At 41.9% G+C, this 19,093-nt stretch overlaps 2 protein-coding genes across 2 annotated transcripts; both read right to left on the minus strand.

Moving 5' to 3' along the window:
• Positions 1-8,950: 8,950 nt before the first annotated feature.
• On the minus strand, positions 8,951-10,115 carry LOC142855382 (uncharacterized). Its single transcript, XM_075981885.1, has 4 exons — positions 10,111-10,115; positions 9,765-10,007; positions 9,500-9,644; positions 8,951-9,421 (listed from the first exon to the last, which is right to left on the minus strand). Exons 1-4 carry the CDS (start codon positions 10,113-10,115, stop codon positions 8,951-8,953), a joined length of 864 nt encoding a protein of 287 aa, XP_075838000.1.
• An 865-nt stretch (positions 10,116-10,980) lies between these two features.
• On the minus strand, positions 10,981-18,540 carry LOC142856584 (zinc finger protein 124-like). Its single transcript, XM_075984209.1, has 3 exons — positions 18,492-18,540; positions 11,233-11,359; positions 10,981-11,045 (listed from the first exon to the last, which is right to left on the minus strand). The coding sequence occupies exons 1-3, from the start codon at positions 18,492-18,494 to the stop codon at positions 10,981-10,983; spliced, it is 195 nt and encodes a 64-aa protein (XP_075840324.1). The 5' UTR covers positions 18,495-18,540.
• Positions 18,541-19,093: the final 553 nt, after the last annotated feature.

The raw sequence follows: 19,093 nt of genomic DNA on the forward strand, positions 1-19,093 counted from the left end.
CAAGACCAGAGAAGCAAATTAAATAGATGTATAACTGCTAAAGAAATAGAAGCAGGCATCAAATATCTCCCAACCAAAAATAGCCCTGGACTAGATGGGTTCAGCACAGAATTCTACAAGATTTTCAAAGAAGAATTATGACCAATACTCCCCAAATCATTCCACACAATAGAAACAAAAGGAACATTACCAAACTCTTTATGAAGCTACAATTACCCTGATACCCAAACCATACAAAGACATTACTAAGAAAGAAAATTACAGACCAATCTCACTTATGAACACTGATGCAAAAATACTCAATAACATATTGGCAAATCATCCACCATGATCAAGTCAGCTTCATCCCACAGATGCAGGGATGGTTCAACATATGAAGTTCTGTCAATGTAATCCACCATATAAACAAACCGAAAAAAAAACCCACATGAATATCTCATTAGATGCTGAAAAATCCAAAATACAACATCCCTTCATGATAAAGGTCTTGGAGAGAGCAGGGATAAAAGAAATATACCTAAACATAATAAAGGCAATATACAGCAAGCAAACAGCCAACATCAAACTAAATGGAGAGAAACTCCCAGCAATCCCACTGAAATCAGGAACAAGTTAGGTTGTTCACTCTCTCCATATCTACTCAATATAGTTCTTAAGGTCCTAGCTAGAGCAATAAGACACCAAAAAAAAAAAAAAGAAAGAAAGAAAGAAAGAAAGAAAGAAAGAAAAAAAGAACGAAAGAAAGAAAGAATCAAGGGGGTACAAATCAGAAAAGAAGTCAAACTCTCACTATTTGCTGATGATATGATAGTTTTCATAAGTGACCCCAAAGAATTTCTACAACTCATAAACACCTTCAGTAATGTAGTAGGATATAAGATTAACTTGAAAAAAAAATAGTAGCCCTCCTCTTTACACAGATGATAAATGGGCTGGGAAAGAAATCAGAGAACCATCACCCTTCACAATAGCCAAAAATAACATAAAATATATTGGAATAACTCTAACCAAACAAGTAGAAAGCCAGTATGACAAGAATTTTAAATTTTTGAAGAAAGAAACTGAAGAAGACACCAGAAAATGGAAAGATCTCCCATGCTCTTGGGTAGGTAGAATTAACATAGTAAAAATGGCAATCTTAACCAAAAGCAATCTACAGTCAATGCAATGCCCATCAAAATCCCAGCAAAATTCTTCACAGACCTCAAAAGAACAATACTCAACTTAATACAGAAAAGCAGAAAACTCAGGATAGCCAAAAAATCCTGTTACAATAAAGGAACTTCTGGAGGAATCACAATTTCTGACTTCAAAGTCCATTACAGAGCTACAGTACTGAAAACAGCCTAGTATTGACATAAAAACAGACAGGAGGACAAATAGAACCAAATCAAAAACCCAGATATCAATCCACACACCAATAATCATCTGATTTTTGACAAAGAAGCAAAAAATATAAAAAAAGAAAGCATATTCAACAAATGTTGCTGTCATAACTGGATATCAACATGTAGAATAATGAAAACAGATCCATGTCTATCATCAAGCACAGAACTCAAGTCCAAAAGGATCAAAGACCTCAGCATTAAACCAACCACACTGAACCTCATAGAAGAGAAAGTAGGAAGTACAATTGAACGCATTGGCACAGGAGATCACTTCCTAACTATAACCCCAGTAACACAGTCGTTGAGTGAAATCATTAATAAATGGGACCTCCTGAAACTGAGAAGCTTCTGTAAAACTAAGGACATGGTCAACAAGACAAAACATCAGTCTACAGAATGGGAAAAGATCTTCAGCAACCCCACATTAGACAGAAGGCTGATCTCCAAAATATATAAAGAACTCAAGAAATTGGTCATCAAAAGAACAAATAATCCAATAAAAAATGGGGTACACACCTAAGCAGAGAACTCTCAACAGAGAAATCTAAAATGTCTGAAAGACACTTAAGGAAATGCTCAACATCCTTAGCCATCAGAGAAATGCAAATCAAAACAACTTTGAAATTTCATCTTACACCTTTAAGAATGGCCAAGAACAAAGACACTATGACAAGTTATGCTGGAGAGGATGTGGGGTAAAGGGAACACTCCTCCATTGCTGGTGGGAGTGCAAGCTGGTACAGCTGCTTTGGATATCAGTATGACAATTTCTTATAAAATTAGGAAACAACCTACCTCAAGACCCAGTAATACTACTTTTGAGTATATACCCAAAGGATATTCAATCGTGCCACAAGGACATGTACTCAACTATGTTCATAGCAGCATTGTTTGTCATAGCCAGAACCTGGAAACAACCTAAATGCTCCTCAACTGAAGAATGGGTAAGGAAAATGTGGTACATTTACACAATGGAGTACTACACAGCAGAAAAAAAAATAATGACATCTTGAAATTTGTGGACAAATGAATGAATCTAGAAAATACCACATAGAGTGAGGTAATCCAGACCCAGAAAGACAAGTATAATATGTACTTACTCATAAGTGGCTTTTATACATAAAGCAAAGAAAAACCAGCCTACAATTCACAATCCCAGAAAAATAGACAACAAAGAGGACCCTAACAGAGACATACATGGATCTAATCTACATGGGAAGTAGAAAAAGACAAGAGCTCCTGAGTAAATTGGGAGCATGGGGATCATGGGGATCCGTGGGAGAGGGTAGAAGGGGAGGGGAAAGTGAGAGAGGGGACAGAGGAAAATATATAGCTCAATAAAAACAATTAAAAAAATTAAACTCAACCATACACACTTCAGATTAAAATTTATTAAGTCTATAAAAACAATCAATTAACAGGCTAGCATTAATACTGACAAGTTATACTCTAAGTAAAAGCACTTTACTTAAAATACTTTAAAATTTTACTTACTCATAAAAGCTTTGAGAGTTATCTTTATGAGACATGTGTACATAAATATTGTCTACCTGTGCTCATATCTTTAGATTGTAAGCACAGTGCCAAATCCTCTCGTAAGATGAGTGGGCCTCAGCTTCAGAGATGGTTCAATAGCATTCGCTGCCCTTGCAAAGGACCTCAGTTCGAATCTCAGCACCTACATTGCATGGCGATCTACTGCCTGTAACTCAGTACCTCCAGGAACTCCAACACCTCTGGCTTTACATACATTTTTAAAGACTAAAAATTATAGATCAAAATAGCTAGACAAAGAATAGTGAGTCCTCACAAAAATTACAACTCTGAAATCAGTTCAAAGGCCTTGTACTTTACAATATAATTAAAATTTTAAGACGAAACTTTCTGATTGTGGCTAAGCTTGGCCACCAGCTGTTATGCTAGGCTAATTGGAGAAACAGCATTGACAAGAGGCATACTTCTTTTCTGTTTTAAAGAGTTTCGTTTTATTTCTAATGTGTGTACCCACGAGTGTAGTGTACTCAGAGGCCAGAAGAGTGACCTGGATTTACAAGCATCTGTGAGTCACCTGATGTGGAAATGGGGAAAAGAGCCTTGGTCCTCTGTAAGAGCAGTATGAATTCAGAAATGCTTAGTTATCTCTCCAAAGCTAGGAAATAAAACTTCAAAATCATAATGTTGCCACCTCCAGAGAAACAAAAAAGGGTCTCATGTCCTTGGGTTCATGTTGGAGATTGATGTGGTCTTCACATTATGAAATTCAACACAGCTGGCCAGACATAGCACTCACCTTTAATCCTAGCACTCATGAGACAGAAGCAAGACAGTCTCTGAGTTCGAGGCCAGCCTGGTCTATTGACAAGTTCCAGGTAAGCCAGGACTAAAACAAATGCTGTCTCAAAAAACAAACAACAGAAATGAAAATAAAACTGAAACAGAAGGCAGTGGCATCTTTTTGTTTGTTTGTTTGTTTGTTGGTTTTTTCATAACAGGGTTTCTTTGTGTAACAGAACTCTGATTGTCCTGGAATTCACTCTGTAGACCTGGTTAGCCTGAACTCAGAGACCCACCTGCCTCTGCTTCCCAAATGCCCTCGTTAAAGGCTTGTGCCACTGTCGGCTGGCTATAGTAGCATCTTTTGATTATTATTACATTGGTTCTTGTCATAGTGTTGATGCTATGATAGTCAAAACATCTTTATTATTTAAAAAAAATATCTCCTGGTGGCACATTCTTCCAAATTGAAATGTTTGCTCCAAGAAAGTAAACAAAAGGTCACATATACAGAAAGAATGGAAATTTTGGGGGTGGCTGAGTGGAGAGATCACCCAGAGGTTAAGAGCACTTCCTGCTTTTGTGGAGAACCCCGGTTCAATTCCCAGTACGGACATGGTGATTTACAACCATCTATAATGCCACTTCTAGGGTATCCAATACCATCTTCTGACATTCCTGGACACCAGGAATACATGTGGTACACATAGATATGCAAGCAAAACTCAACCACAGAAAATAAAATAAATGAATCTTAAAAGAAAAAAGACACGAGAATTTTAAAAAGTACAGAAATTTGGAAGACTATTGAGCACTCCTACCAACAGAGTAAAAGGGAGTAAACAGCTTCTAGGGATGTCGCCTCTGTCCAACCAAAGTGCTGGAAGAGATGTTGGCAGTGTGGCTGCATAGAAGTTGAGGAGAAGAGATCAAGGGGCCAGGAGTCTTCGCCCATGCTGGGACAGGCTTTCTGCTGATGTAACTGCTTTTGCGTTGTTTCTGCTATTTATAAGCACCCTTCGTAATTCTGTAAGTACCCCCCAAATAAACACACATTAGTTCACCAATGGACTCTGGTTCAATAATATTTTGAACTATTCTGAGCTACTTTCTGGGGTGAGTAGATGTGTGTTTTGTTGTGATTCACAGAAAAACTCTGTCATACACAATGACTCTAAGCCCAATCTGGGGTGGTTCTGCGAGGCCGTGGATCCCCTATATTCTAAGACAGTGATAGATTTAACACATGGACTCTATGCTTTTAACTTTCCACCTCATTTTCCCAGGTTCCCACCTTCTCTTTCCTTCTGTTTACCCATATTTAGCTCTGTTTTCTCCTCCCTAAGAGAGAACAGCCCTCTTCAGCCAAACTGTAGAGAAGCTTGCGGACCTACCACTGGGGCCTACTCCTTACTGCAGCTCTTCTTCCACGTGCTGCCATGGCCTAGCTCCATCACAAACTTGCTTTTTAAAACAAGAGTTTGAAAGACTCCAAGGACAATGACAATTATGACAGAGGCCAAGTCCACTCACCCATCCCTTTTCAGTGAGTCTGGCAATGTCAGAAACACTAGGAAAGTTAGAGATTTAGTCCCAGTCCTGAGAATTCTGGGCCCAAGGGCACAGATCACAGAATTAGAGGAAACAGCCCTTGAATCTGAGACTCTCCTAGAGACAAGGAGGGAAATGGGCGGGGACTGCTCTTGGTTACTGCTATGCTGAACAACACCTTAGTGACAGAGCCTGCAATCTTGACCTGATTTGTGACACACAGAGTATCAGGGCCCAGAAAGAGGGACCTTACAGAAGAACTCTTGTTTACCTAAGCAAACACCACCATCTGCCAGCACGCCAAGAGACATTAACTATACCAGTAAGTAACAACACCGGAAAATATACCAAATCATACCAGAACTGCAGACACGGCCCCTTTTGAGCCACAACAGATGGAACCCCCTAACCTGAGACTGTAAAACACCAAAGTGTGGCAGGTGTGAGTCAGAACAGGGTCAGCTGTCAAAGGCCAGGAAACTTCTCAACTCCTTGCTAAACATGTCCCCCACCCCAACCTTGCTCCAGCAGTTTCTTCATGGCCAAACACTCAGCCCACTTCCAACTCCCCATCCCACAGCAGGCAATTGACACCTCCACACCTGCACTACTGAGAATTCTGGTCCCTCCAGACTTCCCCTTAGGCCTCCCTCAGCTCCCCACCTGGGACTTCAGCACAGACTCTGGTCCCTGCAGCCTCTTATCCATTTCCTAGCCTTTCTGTGACCTGAGCTGTCTGTCACTGTGTGAAATGCCAATGTGTGATCTGCTGGTTAGTGTTAGTGATTCAAACTGGGATAAAAGGGCAGGTGTGGCTGTGCACATCCTTCACCCCAGCACTTGGGAGGAAGAGCCAGGCAGGCAGCCCTGTGAGTTCAATGCCAGCCTCCTCTACCTACATAGGTGCAGGCCAGCCAGTGGCTGTAATCAGGTGAGTCCATATCCCGTGGTCTTGGGATTGGGTAAGAAGGGCATAGGGTAAGGTGGTTTCTGAAACCACTGGTCAGTTTTTGAGCACAATAACCTAACAAAGAACTGTTAATAACTGACAAGTTATCTTCAAGGACAGGATGCCTCCCAAGAACATCTGGACCTTGTTAACTTTTATGGCCCTGCTCCCTATCTTCTTTATTGGCCATTTTTAGGGTATCTGCTCAAATTTCTGCTATGGCAGCACACTTCTGGAGTTGAGATCGCCCACCCCCCAGCTCATTATATGGCTTAAGATGAAGCCCCTTCTTTAAAATGGAGTTTGCAACGTCAGGTCCTCACAGTACATGAGCCCCACTTATCCCCCCACACACAGTGTTTCACCTGTAGCTCTGGAGCCTGTCCTGGAACTCGCTCTGTAGACCAGGCTGGCCTCGAACTCACAGAGATCCCACCTGCCTCTGCCTCCCGAGCGCTGGGATTAAAGGCATGCACCACCACCACTTGGCATTTAGGATAATTTTTATTTTACTGGTCTTTTGCTTTTATTGTATGTCTTCAAATTGTAGGTTTTGATGCATATTGTTTGGGTCTGTGTGTGTCTACTTGTATGCATTTCTTTACTTTTTTGTTTGTTTTGTTATATTCTGTTTTTTTCAGTTGCTTGTTTTCTAAACAGAGAGAGAGGGAAGGTGAGATGCTGGATAAAGAGATGATCTAGGAAGAGAAGAGGAGAGGAAAACATGATCAGAATATAATGTATGAAAAAATTTATTATCAAAAAAACATCAAAAATTAAAAAATTCTAAATATAATATTAGAGTGGAGCAACAAGTGATTGCATTTACATGTTTTCCTGAGTAGACTAGACAAGGATAAAGAGAAAAAGTATTTGTTTAAAATGAAGAAATGTGCAAGTGAAGAACAACACATTTTTTTCTGTATATTCCTTTTAACAAGTACTATATATTTCCTGTTAAAATACTACTTAAACATGTCATGATAGAAGAAGACAGGAGGGTTGTAGTGAGCTTAAGCCCACCCTGGGCTACATGATAAGTATCAAGGTAGCTAGCAATGGTTTCCTAGCCAGAGAATGCTTCGAAGAAACAGAAGGAGATGCTGGAGAGATTGCTTGAAGTTAGGAACAAAGGCTGCAGTTTAGAGAACCTGGGCTTAATTCCTGGCACCCCAACATGAAGGCTCAAAACCATCTGTAACTCCAGAGATCTGTAACTCCTCTTCTGGTCTCAGCAGGCATCAATCTGAACACCCCCAGAAAGAAAGGAGAAAGGGCACACGGACTCAGTGGGTGACATTGTCTGATTAAATCAAACCCCCACTCTCTGTTTTTGTTTTTTGTTTTTTGAAGACAGAGTTTCTCTATAGCTTTGGAGCCTGTCCTTGAGCTCCATCTGTAGACCAGGCTGAGATCTCGAACTCACAGAGATCTGCCTGTCTCTGCCTCCCAAGTGCTGGAATTAAAGGCATGCACCACCACCACCCAGCCAAATATCTCTTTTTTAATATTTATTTATTATGTATACAATATTCTGTCTGTGTTTATGTCTGTTGGCCAGAAAAGGGCACCAGACCTCTTTACAGACGGTTGTGAGCCACCATGTGGTTGCTGGGAATTGAACTCAGGACCTTTGGAAGAGCAGGCAATGCTCTTAACCACTGAGCCATCTCTCCAGCCCCCCCCCCAATATCTCTTTTAATGAAACTTGTTTCACAAACCTTGATATCTCTTAATTTTTGAGTTAAGTTAAGAAATGTTCCCACACACTTTCCAATGTCAGGAATTCTTTCAATACATTCAGTGCTACCAGTGTGAAAATGAAGACTTTACAAATTTTGTGCTTTAGGCTTCCTTTGATGAGTTCGTTCATGTCTATAAAAACCTTGGTATAACAAAGATTTCTAAAATTCCTTATAAATTAAGGCCTTATCTTCAAAATGACTACTACAATGTCTTTTGAGAGCCCCCTAAGATCTAAAGGCTTTCCACACTGCACGCATAAGGTTTCTCTCCAGTGTGAGCTATTTCCCATCTTCTCCAAAATGAAAAGAACACAGACTTTATCATGTTACTTGTAGCTTTTCTCCAAAGGGCTTTTCTCCAGTGTGTCTGCTTTCATGTGTTTAAGGGGCTTTTCTCCAGTGTCTGCTTCCATGTATTTGAAGGACTTTTCTCCAGTGTCTGCTTCCATGTATCTGAAGGACTTTTCTCCAGTGTGTCTGCTTCCATGTATTTGAAGGGATCTTCTAGTACTAAAAGCTATATTGACTCAAAAGAACAACTTCTATTAAGACTTGACATTTCCCCATATGTTAGCATAAGCACTCTCTTGTGGTTTAATTTCTGTGAGAGCTAACAAAGAGAAGGCATTCTCGTATTACTTATTAATTCTACTACAAGTTAGTGCCAAATGAGATGTCTTCAAATAACCTCTCCCGAATGTCTTACATTCGTAGAGTCTTTGGCTGCTGTGGTTTCGCTCACATTCTGGAGCCTCAAATAAACAACTGTAGGCTTTCCCACGCTGCTTACGTTCATAGGATTTTGCTGCACTAAGAGTTATTGAGAACTCTCAGAACTGAAAGCTTTCGCATGTTTCAAACACACACAGGGTTTCTTCCCATAGTGATTCCTTCCATGGCTTCAAAATGAAGAAAGAAGCAAAAGCCTTCTCAGATGACTTACACTTGCAGGTTTTCTCTCCTGTATGCATTTTATTATGGAATTCAAAGGAACTGTACTCATTTAAAATCTTCGCACATGGCTTCCATGTGTAGGATCTCTATCAAGTGTGGATTTTTTCATGCCTTTTATGGTTACCAAAATGAGCAAAAGTTTTTCCACAGTGCTTACACACATAGGGCTTCTCACCAGTGTGGATTCTCTCATGTGTTTTTAAAGAACCGGAACAAGTGAAGTTTTTGCCACATTGCTTACAGACATAGGGATTCACACCACTGTGAGTTACTTTATGTTTTTGAAATTGATTCCAAAATGAGAAGGCATTCCCACACTCTTTACATATATAACGCTTTTCCCCAGTGTGATTTTGTTCATGTATATTAAGGTAACGAGAAGCAGTGAAGGCTTTCCCACATTGCTTACATACATAGGGTTTCTCTCCAGTGTGAATACGTCTATGAATTTGAAAGTAAACAGAATGAAGAAAAGTTTTCCCACACTGCTCACACTCATAGGGTTTCTCACCACTGTGAATTCTTGCATGTCTTCGAAGGCAAGCAGAACGAGAAAAAGTTTTCCCACAATGATTACACAGCAAAGCCTTCTCACAATTCGGATTCATCTTATGTCTTAGAAGGTTACCTAACCGAGCAAAGCCTTTCCCACACTGTTCACACATGTAGGGCTTCTTAACACTGTGAATCTTCTCATGCCTTTGTAAAGTACGGGGATGGGAGAAGCCTTTCCCACATTGCTTGCAAACATGAGAGTTTTTCGCATGGTCATATTCTTCATTCCTTTGGCCAGATAGTGGACAAGGAAGACCTTTGTGGTTCTTATTTTTTAAAGGCTTCCCTCCAGTGTGAGCACTTTTATGTGTCTGAAGGGACAGAGGAGAACTGGAGCTGCCTTCAAACCCCTTATGTTTATACAACTTCTGTCCATAGTTCTGGTCTTCACGAGGTTTCTGTCCTTCCTGATGGTTCAGGGGCACACCTAGAGATGAACGGCCAATACTTTCTTCTTCACACACATGCTTTTTACGTGTGGCAAGTCCTGGACAAGATTTCAGGTTCACAGAAGGTTCTGGAATACAGCTGAGGATCTTTTCAGACTGGCGAGTTTCTTTATACTTAAAATATTTCTCTTCCAGTTGGCTGCTGCAAAACAGGTGGAGAGCACAGGACTAAGACTTGGTTCACTAATGACTGAACAAAGGAAATGTTGGTTTCGTGCTGGGAAAAGTCTGTAACATGTTTGCACTGCATGATTTCCAAGACTATCAAGGGCAGCTACAATAGAAACAATGCTATTCATGTTTGATGGGGTATGTCTCTTTGAAAACATCAAATATTTATGTAACATTTCAACACAAATTTCAGTCCAAATCTTATGCACATTTTGGATGTTTGGATGTGCAGTAGTGTCAATCAAAATCATGATTTTGTGTGTGTGTGTGTTTCAAAACAGGGCTTCACTTGTGTGTCAAGCTGACAAGGGGTCAATTGTACTGGTCAATATTTTGCGAGCTTGCTGAAATGTAGAGAAATCTGAGTGAGCTTCAATTGAGAAAAGTGCCCCCTCCAGATTTGGCATGTAAGGAAGTCTGTGCAGCTCTTCATAATGGATGACTGATGTGGAAGCCACCAGCCTAGAGAATCAGTCTGGGGTTAATGGCCACATGATATACAAGACACCAAACTGAGCAAGTCAAGAAGAACAAGACAGTAAATAAAATCCCTGACTTCAGTTCACACCTAGAGGTTCCTGCTTGAGGTCATGCCCTGACTTCTCTTGATCATGGACTGTGGACTACAAGGTGTAGTTAACCCTTTCCTCCCCATGTTGCTTTGGCTCATGGTCTTCAGCACAGCAATACAAAGCCAAACAAAGACACTCGGTATGGCATAAAGTTTGTATATATGAACTATGAGAAAAAAATCAACATTGTACCATTTTCAATATTGCAATATTTGACAACTTCTAGTGCTGATGTTTAAGACACAAATTTTGAGAGAAATTCTTTTGAGATGAAATTGATCTGATGCTGGATACCATATACATCTTTTACGTCTTAGTAAATTGTTCTATTGTACCAGCACTCTGAAATATGGCTATCTCTTTGGAAACAAATTACCTTAGTTTTCTCCAGAGAGTTTCATACTCTTTTACAACCTTCTGTTTTCCCAACTTCTTTCCTAAAATGCAGACCCAGAGAAAATTACCAACTATTAATTATAGATAAAATATTGGATGCCAGCTACAGTCATGATTTAGGTGACATAGTACCCTCCATCCCCCTTCCATAATCCAATTCATACATCAGCACGGATAAACTAGAAACACTCGTCCTGTGGTGGACTAGAAAAGGCAATGCTCAGGTACCTATAGAAGCCAGGTTCCTCAAGGTTTCCCGCATCACATCTTTGTACAGCTTCTTCTGGGATGGATCCAGCAGAGCCCACTCCTCCCGGGTGAACTTCACGGTCACATCCTCAAAGGTCACAGGCTCCTAAAAGCACACACATATATTTCCAGGACAGTCAGCCCCATGGTCCTGGAGATGCACACAGGATTAATAAGAAGTTGACATGACACTGTGTTCCACAAGTGTTCATGTTGTCTCGATCATCACACTGCACTGCTCACACAGACTGAGATTCCCCAAACACAAAGCTACAAGTAAACGGGAGCTTTCTGGGAAAGAAACATCAGGACAGCACGAGCTCTGTGCAGATAATTTTGTTAGTTTCTCTTTCGGCATCTCATCTTCCTAACTACTCTCACCACAAAATCTGATTGTCTACTACTCACCAGCTGTCCTTAAAAAAAAAAAAAAGTGCTTAGAAAAATGCTGAACACAGCAGTTCTTCTGGTATCTCAGAAAGGAGATCTAGAGTGATTCCTTCACCCCATACCTGCAAAGAGTAAGATAGATTTCTCATATAGTTAATGACAACTATACCCCAAGTTAAAAATATCAATACCTGTTCTCCCTAGGAATCTTAGCAATAATTTCGCATGGTAATCAGAGGATTGCAATCTGGTTAGAACCCAGTATAGTCTTTAGATTATGACTCTGCATTACCTCGTTTGGTAGACAGTATTTGTTTTTTGTTTATAAGATTTTTTAAAATTTATCATGTAGAGAGCATTCTGCATACATGTATGCCTGCAGGTAAGAAGAGGGCACCAGATCTCATTACATATGGTTGTGAGCCACCATGTGGTTGCCAGGAATTGAACCCAGGACTTCTGGAAAGGCAGTCAGAACTCTTAACCCCTAAGCTATCTCTCTAGACCCAGAAGACAGTATGTGTACATCTTTCTAAAACCTTGATCTGGTGTATTGTGTGTGGAGAGCATGAGCACAGCGAGCGAGTGTGAGCATGCCACAGTGCTCTAGTGAAGATCAACAACAACTTGTGGGACTTGGTTTTCTCTTCCTAGCTTAGCAAGGGTTCTAGAGATTGACTTCTGCCCACCAGGGTTGCATAGCAAGTGCCTTTCCCTGCTTAGGTGGTTAAACTTCTTCTTACAACTGGTTAGAAACCTGAATACTTGTTCTGTGGTTGCACTAAAGGCCAGTATTACAAAGTATGTATCTGGGTTCCTTGGTTTTTCCTTAGTCAAACACCAAATAGGCCCCCTGACAACTAATTCCTTTTATTAGTGTCCTATTTTACTTGCTGTTGCTGTATTACCATGACCAAATGCAACTTGGGCAGGAAAGTGATTATATGCATTACAGTTCACCATCAGCCAAGGCAGAAGGCTCAAGTAAGCAGCATGCAGGCAAGAACTGAGACAGAAAGCAAAGATGAACACTGCTCACTGGCTTGCTGGGCATTCCTCCCTGTACAAGTCAGGCCCCATTGATCTGGGATGGCAACACCCACATTGGAGCAGGCCCTCCTACATCAATTAACAACCAAGGAAAGGCCCTGAAGACGTGTGCACAGGTCAAATTGGTGGAGCCAATTCCGCAGCTGAGATTCCTCTTCTCAAGTGTTCAGTCTTACTAGCCCATCACTCTGTTACTTTGTGTTTTGTTGTTGTCTTGAGAAAGTCGCTGGATAATGAAACCATCAAAATATGGCATATATTCTTAGACAAAGGTCTAGTTCACCAACATCTCACCTCTAAAATTTCTAAAACACACTCAAAGTAAAATGTTTACCAAAGCCATTAACTGCACTGAATGCCTGTAATAAATGTCTAAAACCAGTTCCCTCCACAGGGCACTATGCTCACTCCTGGAAGCCACAGGTCATCAACTAACGGGTAACAGATCACATTCTGCATGGATATAAGCCCCACTCCGCAAGAGGAAAACCAAATCTGGACCTGTAAATCTGACCAAGAACTGAAGAGGTCATAGACCTGAGAAGTAAATCTACTATTTTACTCTGTGCTAACACTTCCAAAATAACTATCTTAGTCTCATGAGAGATGTTTCTGTGTGCAGTGGACATGGCTTACCGCAGGAACCCACAACTGGTCAATGTGAACTGAATGACTGTGTGTGTGTGTGTGTGTGTGTGTGTGTGTGTGGCGTGCTCAGGCAAGAACAGGTATCTGCAACACACCTCTATCCCCATCCCGGTCCCTCAGGCTCAGGGAACATTGAAGAGGAAGGGGCAGAATGACTGTAAAACTGTGCCTACTGGGCATGACTGGACTACACTTTAAAATAACAGCACCTGGGTTTGTCTGCACAAGATCAAGCAAGTCAACATTCCAGCATTATTTGAGGAGCTATCGTCAATTAAAGGCTGCTAGCAGGGGAGAGTCAGTTTGCTTTAAAGGTATGGCCCTCTGTAAATCAACTATGCTCTAGTGCATGGCCTTGCAAGCATGCATAAAAGACCAACAGAAACCGAACAATAGATTTTAGCAGTAGATTAAAAATAAATAAATAAAAAGATAAAATGTTTAGTGGAGTATGGTGGGATGGAGAAGTTAGGAGAAAGAGTGAGGTTTGTGTGAATATGTTCAAATGCATTGTCTACATGTATACAATTCTAAAAGAATAAATAAAAAATAGTACCTTTAAAAATAAAAAAGCCAGGTGGTGGTGGCACATTAATCCCAGCCCTCGGGGACCAGAGGCAGATGGATCTCTGTAAGTTTGAGGCCAGCCTGGTCTACAAAGCAAGTTTCAGGACAGTCAGAACAGTTACAGTTCTCAAAGAACAAAAACAAAAGAATAACAAAATAAATAAAGCCAAAACCAAATTGTTGCTCCAAGCTTTTAGGGGTCAGGGTAGTATCCATGTCCTTGCATCTTAGTTTTCTGCATTGTTCCTATTTAAATTCATGCCCTTAACTGGACTCAACTCAGATTAAGACTCATTAAGACAATAAATAATAATCAGTTAACAGGCTAGCATAAAAACTGATAAATCATACTCCAAGTAAAAGCCATAAAAACTTTGAGAGTTATCTCAAAGTACATAAATATTGTCCACTTGTGTTCATATCTTTATATTGTAAACACAGTACCAAATCCATTTGTAAGATGAGTGAGTCTCAGCTGAAGAGATGGTTCAATAGCATTTCCTGCCTTTGCAGAGGACCTCAGTTCGAATCTCAACACCTACATTGTGTGGCCTCTAACTCATTACCTCCAGGAACCCCAAGATCTCTAACATTGCTTACATATTTAAAAAATAATAATTGTAATTCAAAATAGCTAGACAAAGACTAGTGAGTCCTCGCATAAATTACAACTCTGAAATTAGCCCAAAATCCTTCTACTTTGCAATGTAAAGTCATTATGATAGGCTAATTGAAGAAACAGCATTGACAAGGTGCATATAGTGTTATTTTCTTTTTCTTTTTTACAAGACTTTAGTTTTATTTCGTGTGTGTGTGTGTGTGTGTATGCGTGAGAGTGCAGTGTTTGTTATGCCCAAGTTACTGATCCCCACAAAGAAACTCCACAGAACCAGATTCTGATGTAAAGCACACCTATGCAGTGCACACCAATGCAGAGCACACCAAGGCAGTGCACACCAATGCAGTACACACCAATGCAGTGCACACCAATGCAGAGCACACCAAGGCAGTACACACCAATGCAGTACACACCAATGCAGAGCACACCAAGGCAGTGCACACCAATGCAGTACACACCAATGCAGAGCACACCAATGCAGAGCACACCAAGGCAGTACACACCAATGCAGTACACACCAATGCAGTGCACACCAAGGCAGTGCACACCAATGCAGTACACACCAATGCAGTGCACACTAAGGCAGTGCACACTAATGAAGTGCGCACCAATGCATGGTTGAGAAAAGTGCAATGGCAAGCCTGGGGAAGGGGGGAACTTTAAAGGAGAAACACCATAACCAGGGGCGTTCATGTCTTTTCGTCTTGGAATTGGGTAAGGAGGGCATAGGGTAAGGTAGTTTCTGAAACCATTGGGTATTTTTGGCAAGAAAACCCTAATAAAGGGACATTAATAACTGACAAGGTATCTTCGAGTACAAGATGCCTTCTAGGAACATCTGGACCTCTTTAAATTTTATAACCCTGCTCCCTAACTCCTTAATTGGCTATTTTCAGGATATCTGTTCAAATTTCGCTATCACAGCACATTTCTGGAGCTGGGATCAGCTCCCGTTCATTATATGGCTTAAGATGAAGCCCTTTCTTTAAAATCAAGATTGCAAAGTCAGGCCCTCACATGTTCTCAGAGGCCAGGAAAGAGTGTCCAATCTCCCTGGGCCCAGAGTTTCAGCAATTTTGAGTTACTAGATATGTGTGCTGCAAAAAGAACCTGGGACCTCTGAAAGAGCAGTATGAGCTCCAAAATGCTCATTATCTCTCCAGGCTTAGAAAACATGAATTTTTAAACTCAGTGTTGTAATGGTCCTGTCCCTTTAAGAGACAAGCCCCACCCACTCCCTCTCCCCCTCCTCCACAGAGGCAAGTGGTCTTCCTTTGAGCCCCTTCTTTTTCATTCCTCTCCTAAAGAGGTAATGTCTCCTCTCCTCTCCCCGCCACTCTCCCCTTTCTCTCTTGCTTCTCTCTCTCTCTCTCCTCCCTCTTCTTCTCCCCTTCCCCCTTTCCCTTTCCTGTCCATAACCCACTAAATAAATATCCAACCTCACTCTGCATGGCGTGCCTATCTGTCTCTGTCTCTCCCCTGCTATGTGGCTCCCTGCCAGGGACCTTCTGGCCCTCGTGGCCTGCCGCTGCACCCCTCAGGGAACCGGAACTGCAGCATTTTATCTAAACCATAACAAATGTGACCATCTTGGGAGATACAAAAATGAAATATCTTGGGATGTTAGGAACTGATATGGTTTCTGTTAAGTTAGGAGTGTAGCCCCCCAGCCCCGAGGCCTGGGAGTTGTATTGGTCTGGACTCCAAATCCCAGCACTTAGGAAGAAGAGGCAAGCAGATCTCTGTGAGTTCGAGGTCAGCCTGGTCTACAAGAGCTAGCTCCAGGACAGGCTCCAAAGCTACAGAGAAACCCTGTCTCAAAAAAACCAAATAAATTAAAAAATAATAATAATATTAAAATAAATAAGCAAACAACAAACTAGCTCTTGTGTGGTGTGTTCCTTCAAACTGAAATGTTATCCCCAAGCAGGTAAACAAAAGGTCACAAATCCAGAAAGAACAGAAACTTGGAAGGCTGTGGAGCATCCCAATCAGCTGTATAAAAGAAACTAAAAAACCCTGGGGTGGAACCTCTGTCCAGCCAAACTGCTGCAAGAGATGTTGGACCTGTGGCCCCCTGGAAGCTGAGAGGAACTGAAGAGATTAAGGGTGTGTGGGGGGAGGGGGAGGGGTGTCTTCCCCCAGGCTGGGACGGGCTTTCTGCTGAAGCACCTGCTTTTGAGTTGTCTCTGCTGTTTGCAAGGCCCCTCCATAATTCTGTTAGTAGCCCCAAAATAAACACACATTGGCTCACCAACTGGACTCTGGTTCAGTAATATTTGGGACTATTCTGGGCTCCTTACTAAGGTGAGTAGATGTGCACTGGATTGAGTATCCCCAGAAAAATTCTGTCTGGGTGGTTCTGTGAGGCTCCACCACCCCTACATTTCAAGGCAGTGAGAGATTTAGCACATGGACTCTGTGCTTTCAACTTCCCAGAAGGAAGAAACCACAACATGAACATGACAGAGACACTAAATGCTATGTGCTTTTGTCGCCTTCCAAGTCAAAAGAAAAAGGGTTTTGTTTGCTTGCTTTTAAAGCTCAAGGACAATTTTTATTAATGTTTAAATGAAAACCTGCAGGGCAAGCAAGCTGTAAACCATCAGTACAGCACAGAGGAATAGAATGGAGGAGAGAAGGAAGAAGGCCATACCACCATTCTAAACTGCCAAGGAGGTCCCCCACATGGTGGGCAGTCAGTTACATAGCTGACATGGAGGCTTTAGAGAAAGAATGGGGAAGCCAAAATAATAGGAAGGAAGCCCGAAGCATTAAAGAAAGCTTGTTTAGCAGATTCAGAAAGAAAAACGGGAACTATTACCCTCCTCAGAACCATTCTGAAATGTGCATAGTCTTGAAATGTTCCGTGTCTGGGATGCGTGAACTACTCCAGTGTTTCTCAACCTGTGATCTTAATCTTTTGGGGATTGAACGGCCCTTTCACGGGGGTTGAATAGCAGATATCCTGAATATCAGATATTTACATTACGTTCATAACAGTAGCAAAATTATAGTTCTGAAGTAGCATCGAAAATAATTTTATGCTTGGGAGGTCACCACAGCACGAGGAACTGTATTAAAGGGTCACAGCATTGGGAAGGTTGAGAATCAGTGAGCTACTGTCAAAGAGAATTCCATCAGCAAAATTCCTAAGTGCCTGGTTTGTTCTTTTCTTTCCTTTCCATTTCTTTTCTTTTCTTTCTTTTAAAAAGCAAAACGGGGCTTAAGTCTCTAACGTATCAGTTAAATTGCTTGAGAATAAATAAGCCCCTGAAGAGTGCGTGTGCTTCACGTGTAGAAACAATATTGTCCGCGTATCAAAAACACCCTCCCCCAAACACACAGACAAATCACAAAAATAGGTGTAACTTCCTGGTGGCTACCTATGTGTATACACGTCCCTCAGACCCTCGGGCACTCAAGCTTCCTACTAGAAAGGTTTCTCGCTTTTCCAATAAATCGGTCCCAGTCCATGGAGATCGTGTCTGCCTCATTTTTTTCACACCGAGAGTCACAGGCGCTCTGGGTATCTGCGCCCTGAGACTCACTGCAAGGAGTGTGGCGAGGTTTTTCGAAGAGCGCAGCAGATCCAGTGTCCTAATCTTCACCATCCACGCAGGTCCTCCACCCCCTACACACACACACACACACACACACACACACACACACACACACACACACACACACCCTACACATGAGCCCCAGTCCAAATCCCACGGTTCCCCAGGACTCTTTGCCTTGTGGGTGCCCAGTTTACCCGAGACGCAGCAGCACTGAGTGCTCAACAAGGGACAGGACCGCAACTCTACCTGATCACCCAGCTCCACCCAGAGGGACCCGGGCAGCGCGGCCCAGCGGAGTCCAAAGTTGCAGACTCAGCTGCTTTGGAAGGCCGGGTCTCCTTGAGGTTTCTGTATGCAGTATCCATCTTCCCTACATCCAAGATGCAGGCCAAACTTACCATTTCCAGTCACAGAGTGTTCTGGTGTCTCCTCCCGCTCCTGTCAGTGAAGACGACTTTGATATATAGGCCTGGGATCTAGGATTTGCTTACAAAGAATACACAAGTGCCTAATGTGAGGTGAGGGGGCTGGGGGATGGGCGAGGAAACTAACGGACCTTGGTCAGGCAGCTTCCCGCACCTAAGAAACACACTCCTCATTGGCCAGTTCATGCACTCCAATAATTTTCTGACAGGCCAATGAGTTCTTGCTTCAGGTCCTGGAACTCTAGTGACAGGAGACACAAGCTTTTTCTAGGCCCTAGCTTTTTATCCCTGTCTGGGGGAAATAATTCCTATTATTTAAGCATAATTTGTCCTGGCCTCCACTTGCTCAGAACAATTCCTACTTCTTCCCCCTCAGAGTGCTGTGACAGCAAGAGTTTAAAGAATTCCAGACTCGGTGACCATGGAGACAAGTCAAAGGGCCGCCTTGAATAGGCTGGTCCTGCTGCAGAAGGAGGGCGGGCCTCATTAAAGGAAATGCCCTGCCCCCATCACCTCACAACCCCACCACCAACCTGCCCAAGACTGCAGCAAGCCTTCCATCCATGGAATTTACA

This window comes from Microtus pennsylvanicus, chromosome 8, assembly GCF_037038515.1.
Source record: "Microtus pennsylvanicus isolate mMicPen1 chromosome 8, mMicPen1.hap1, whole genome shotgun sequence".
NCBI lineage: Eukaryota > Metazoa > Chordata > Mammalia > Rodentia > Cricetidae > Microtus > Microtus pennsylvanicus.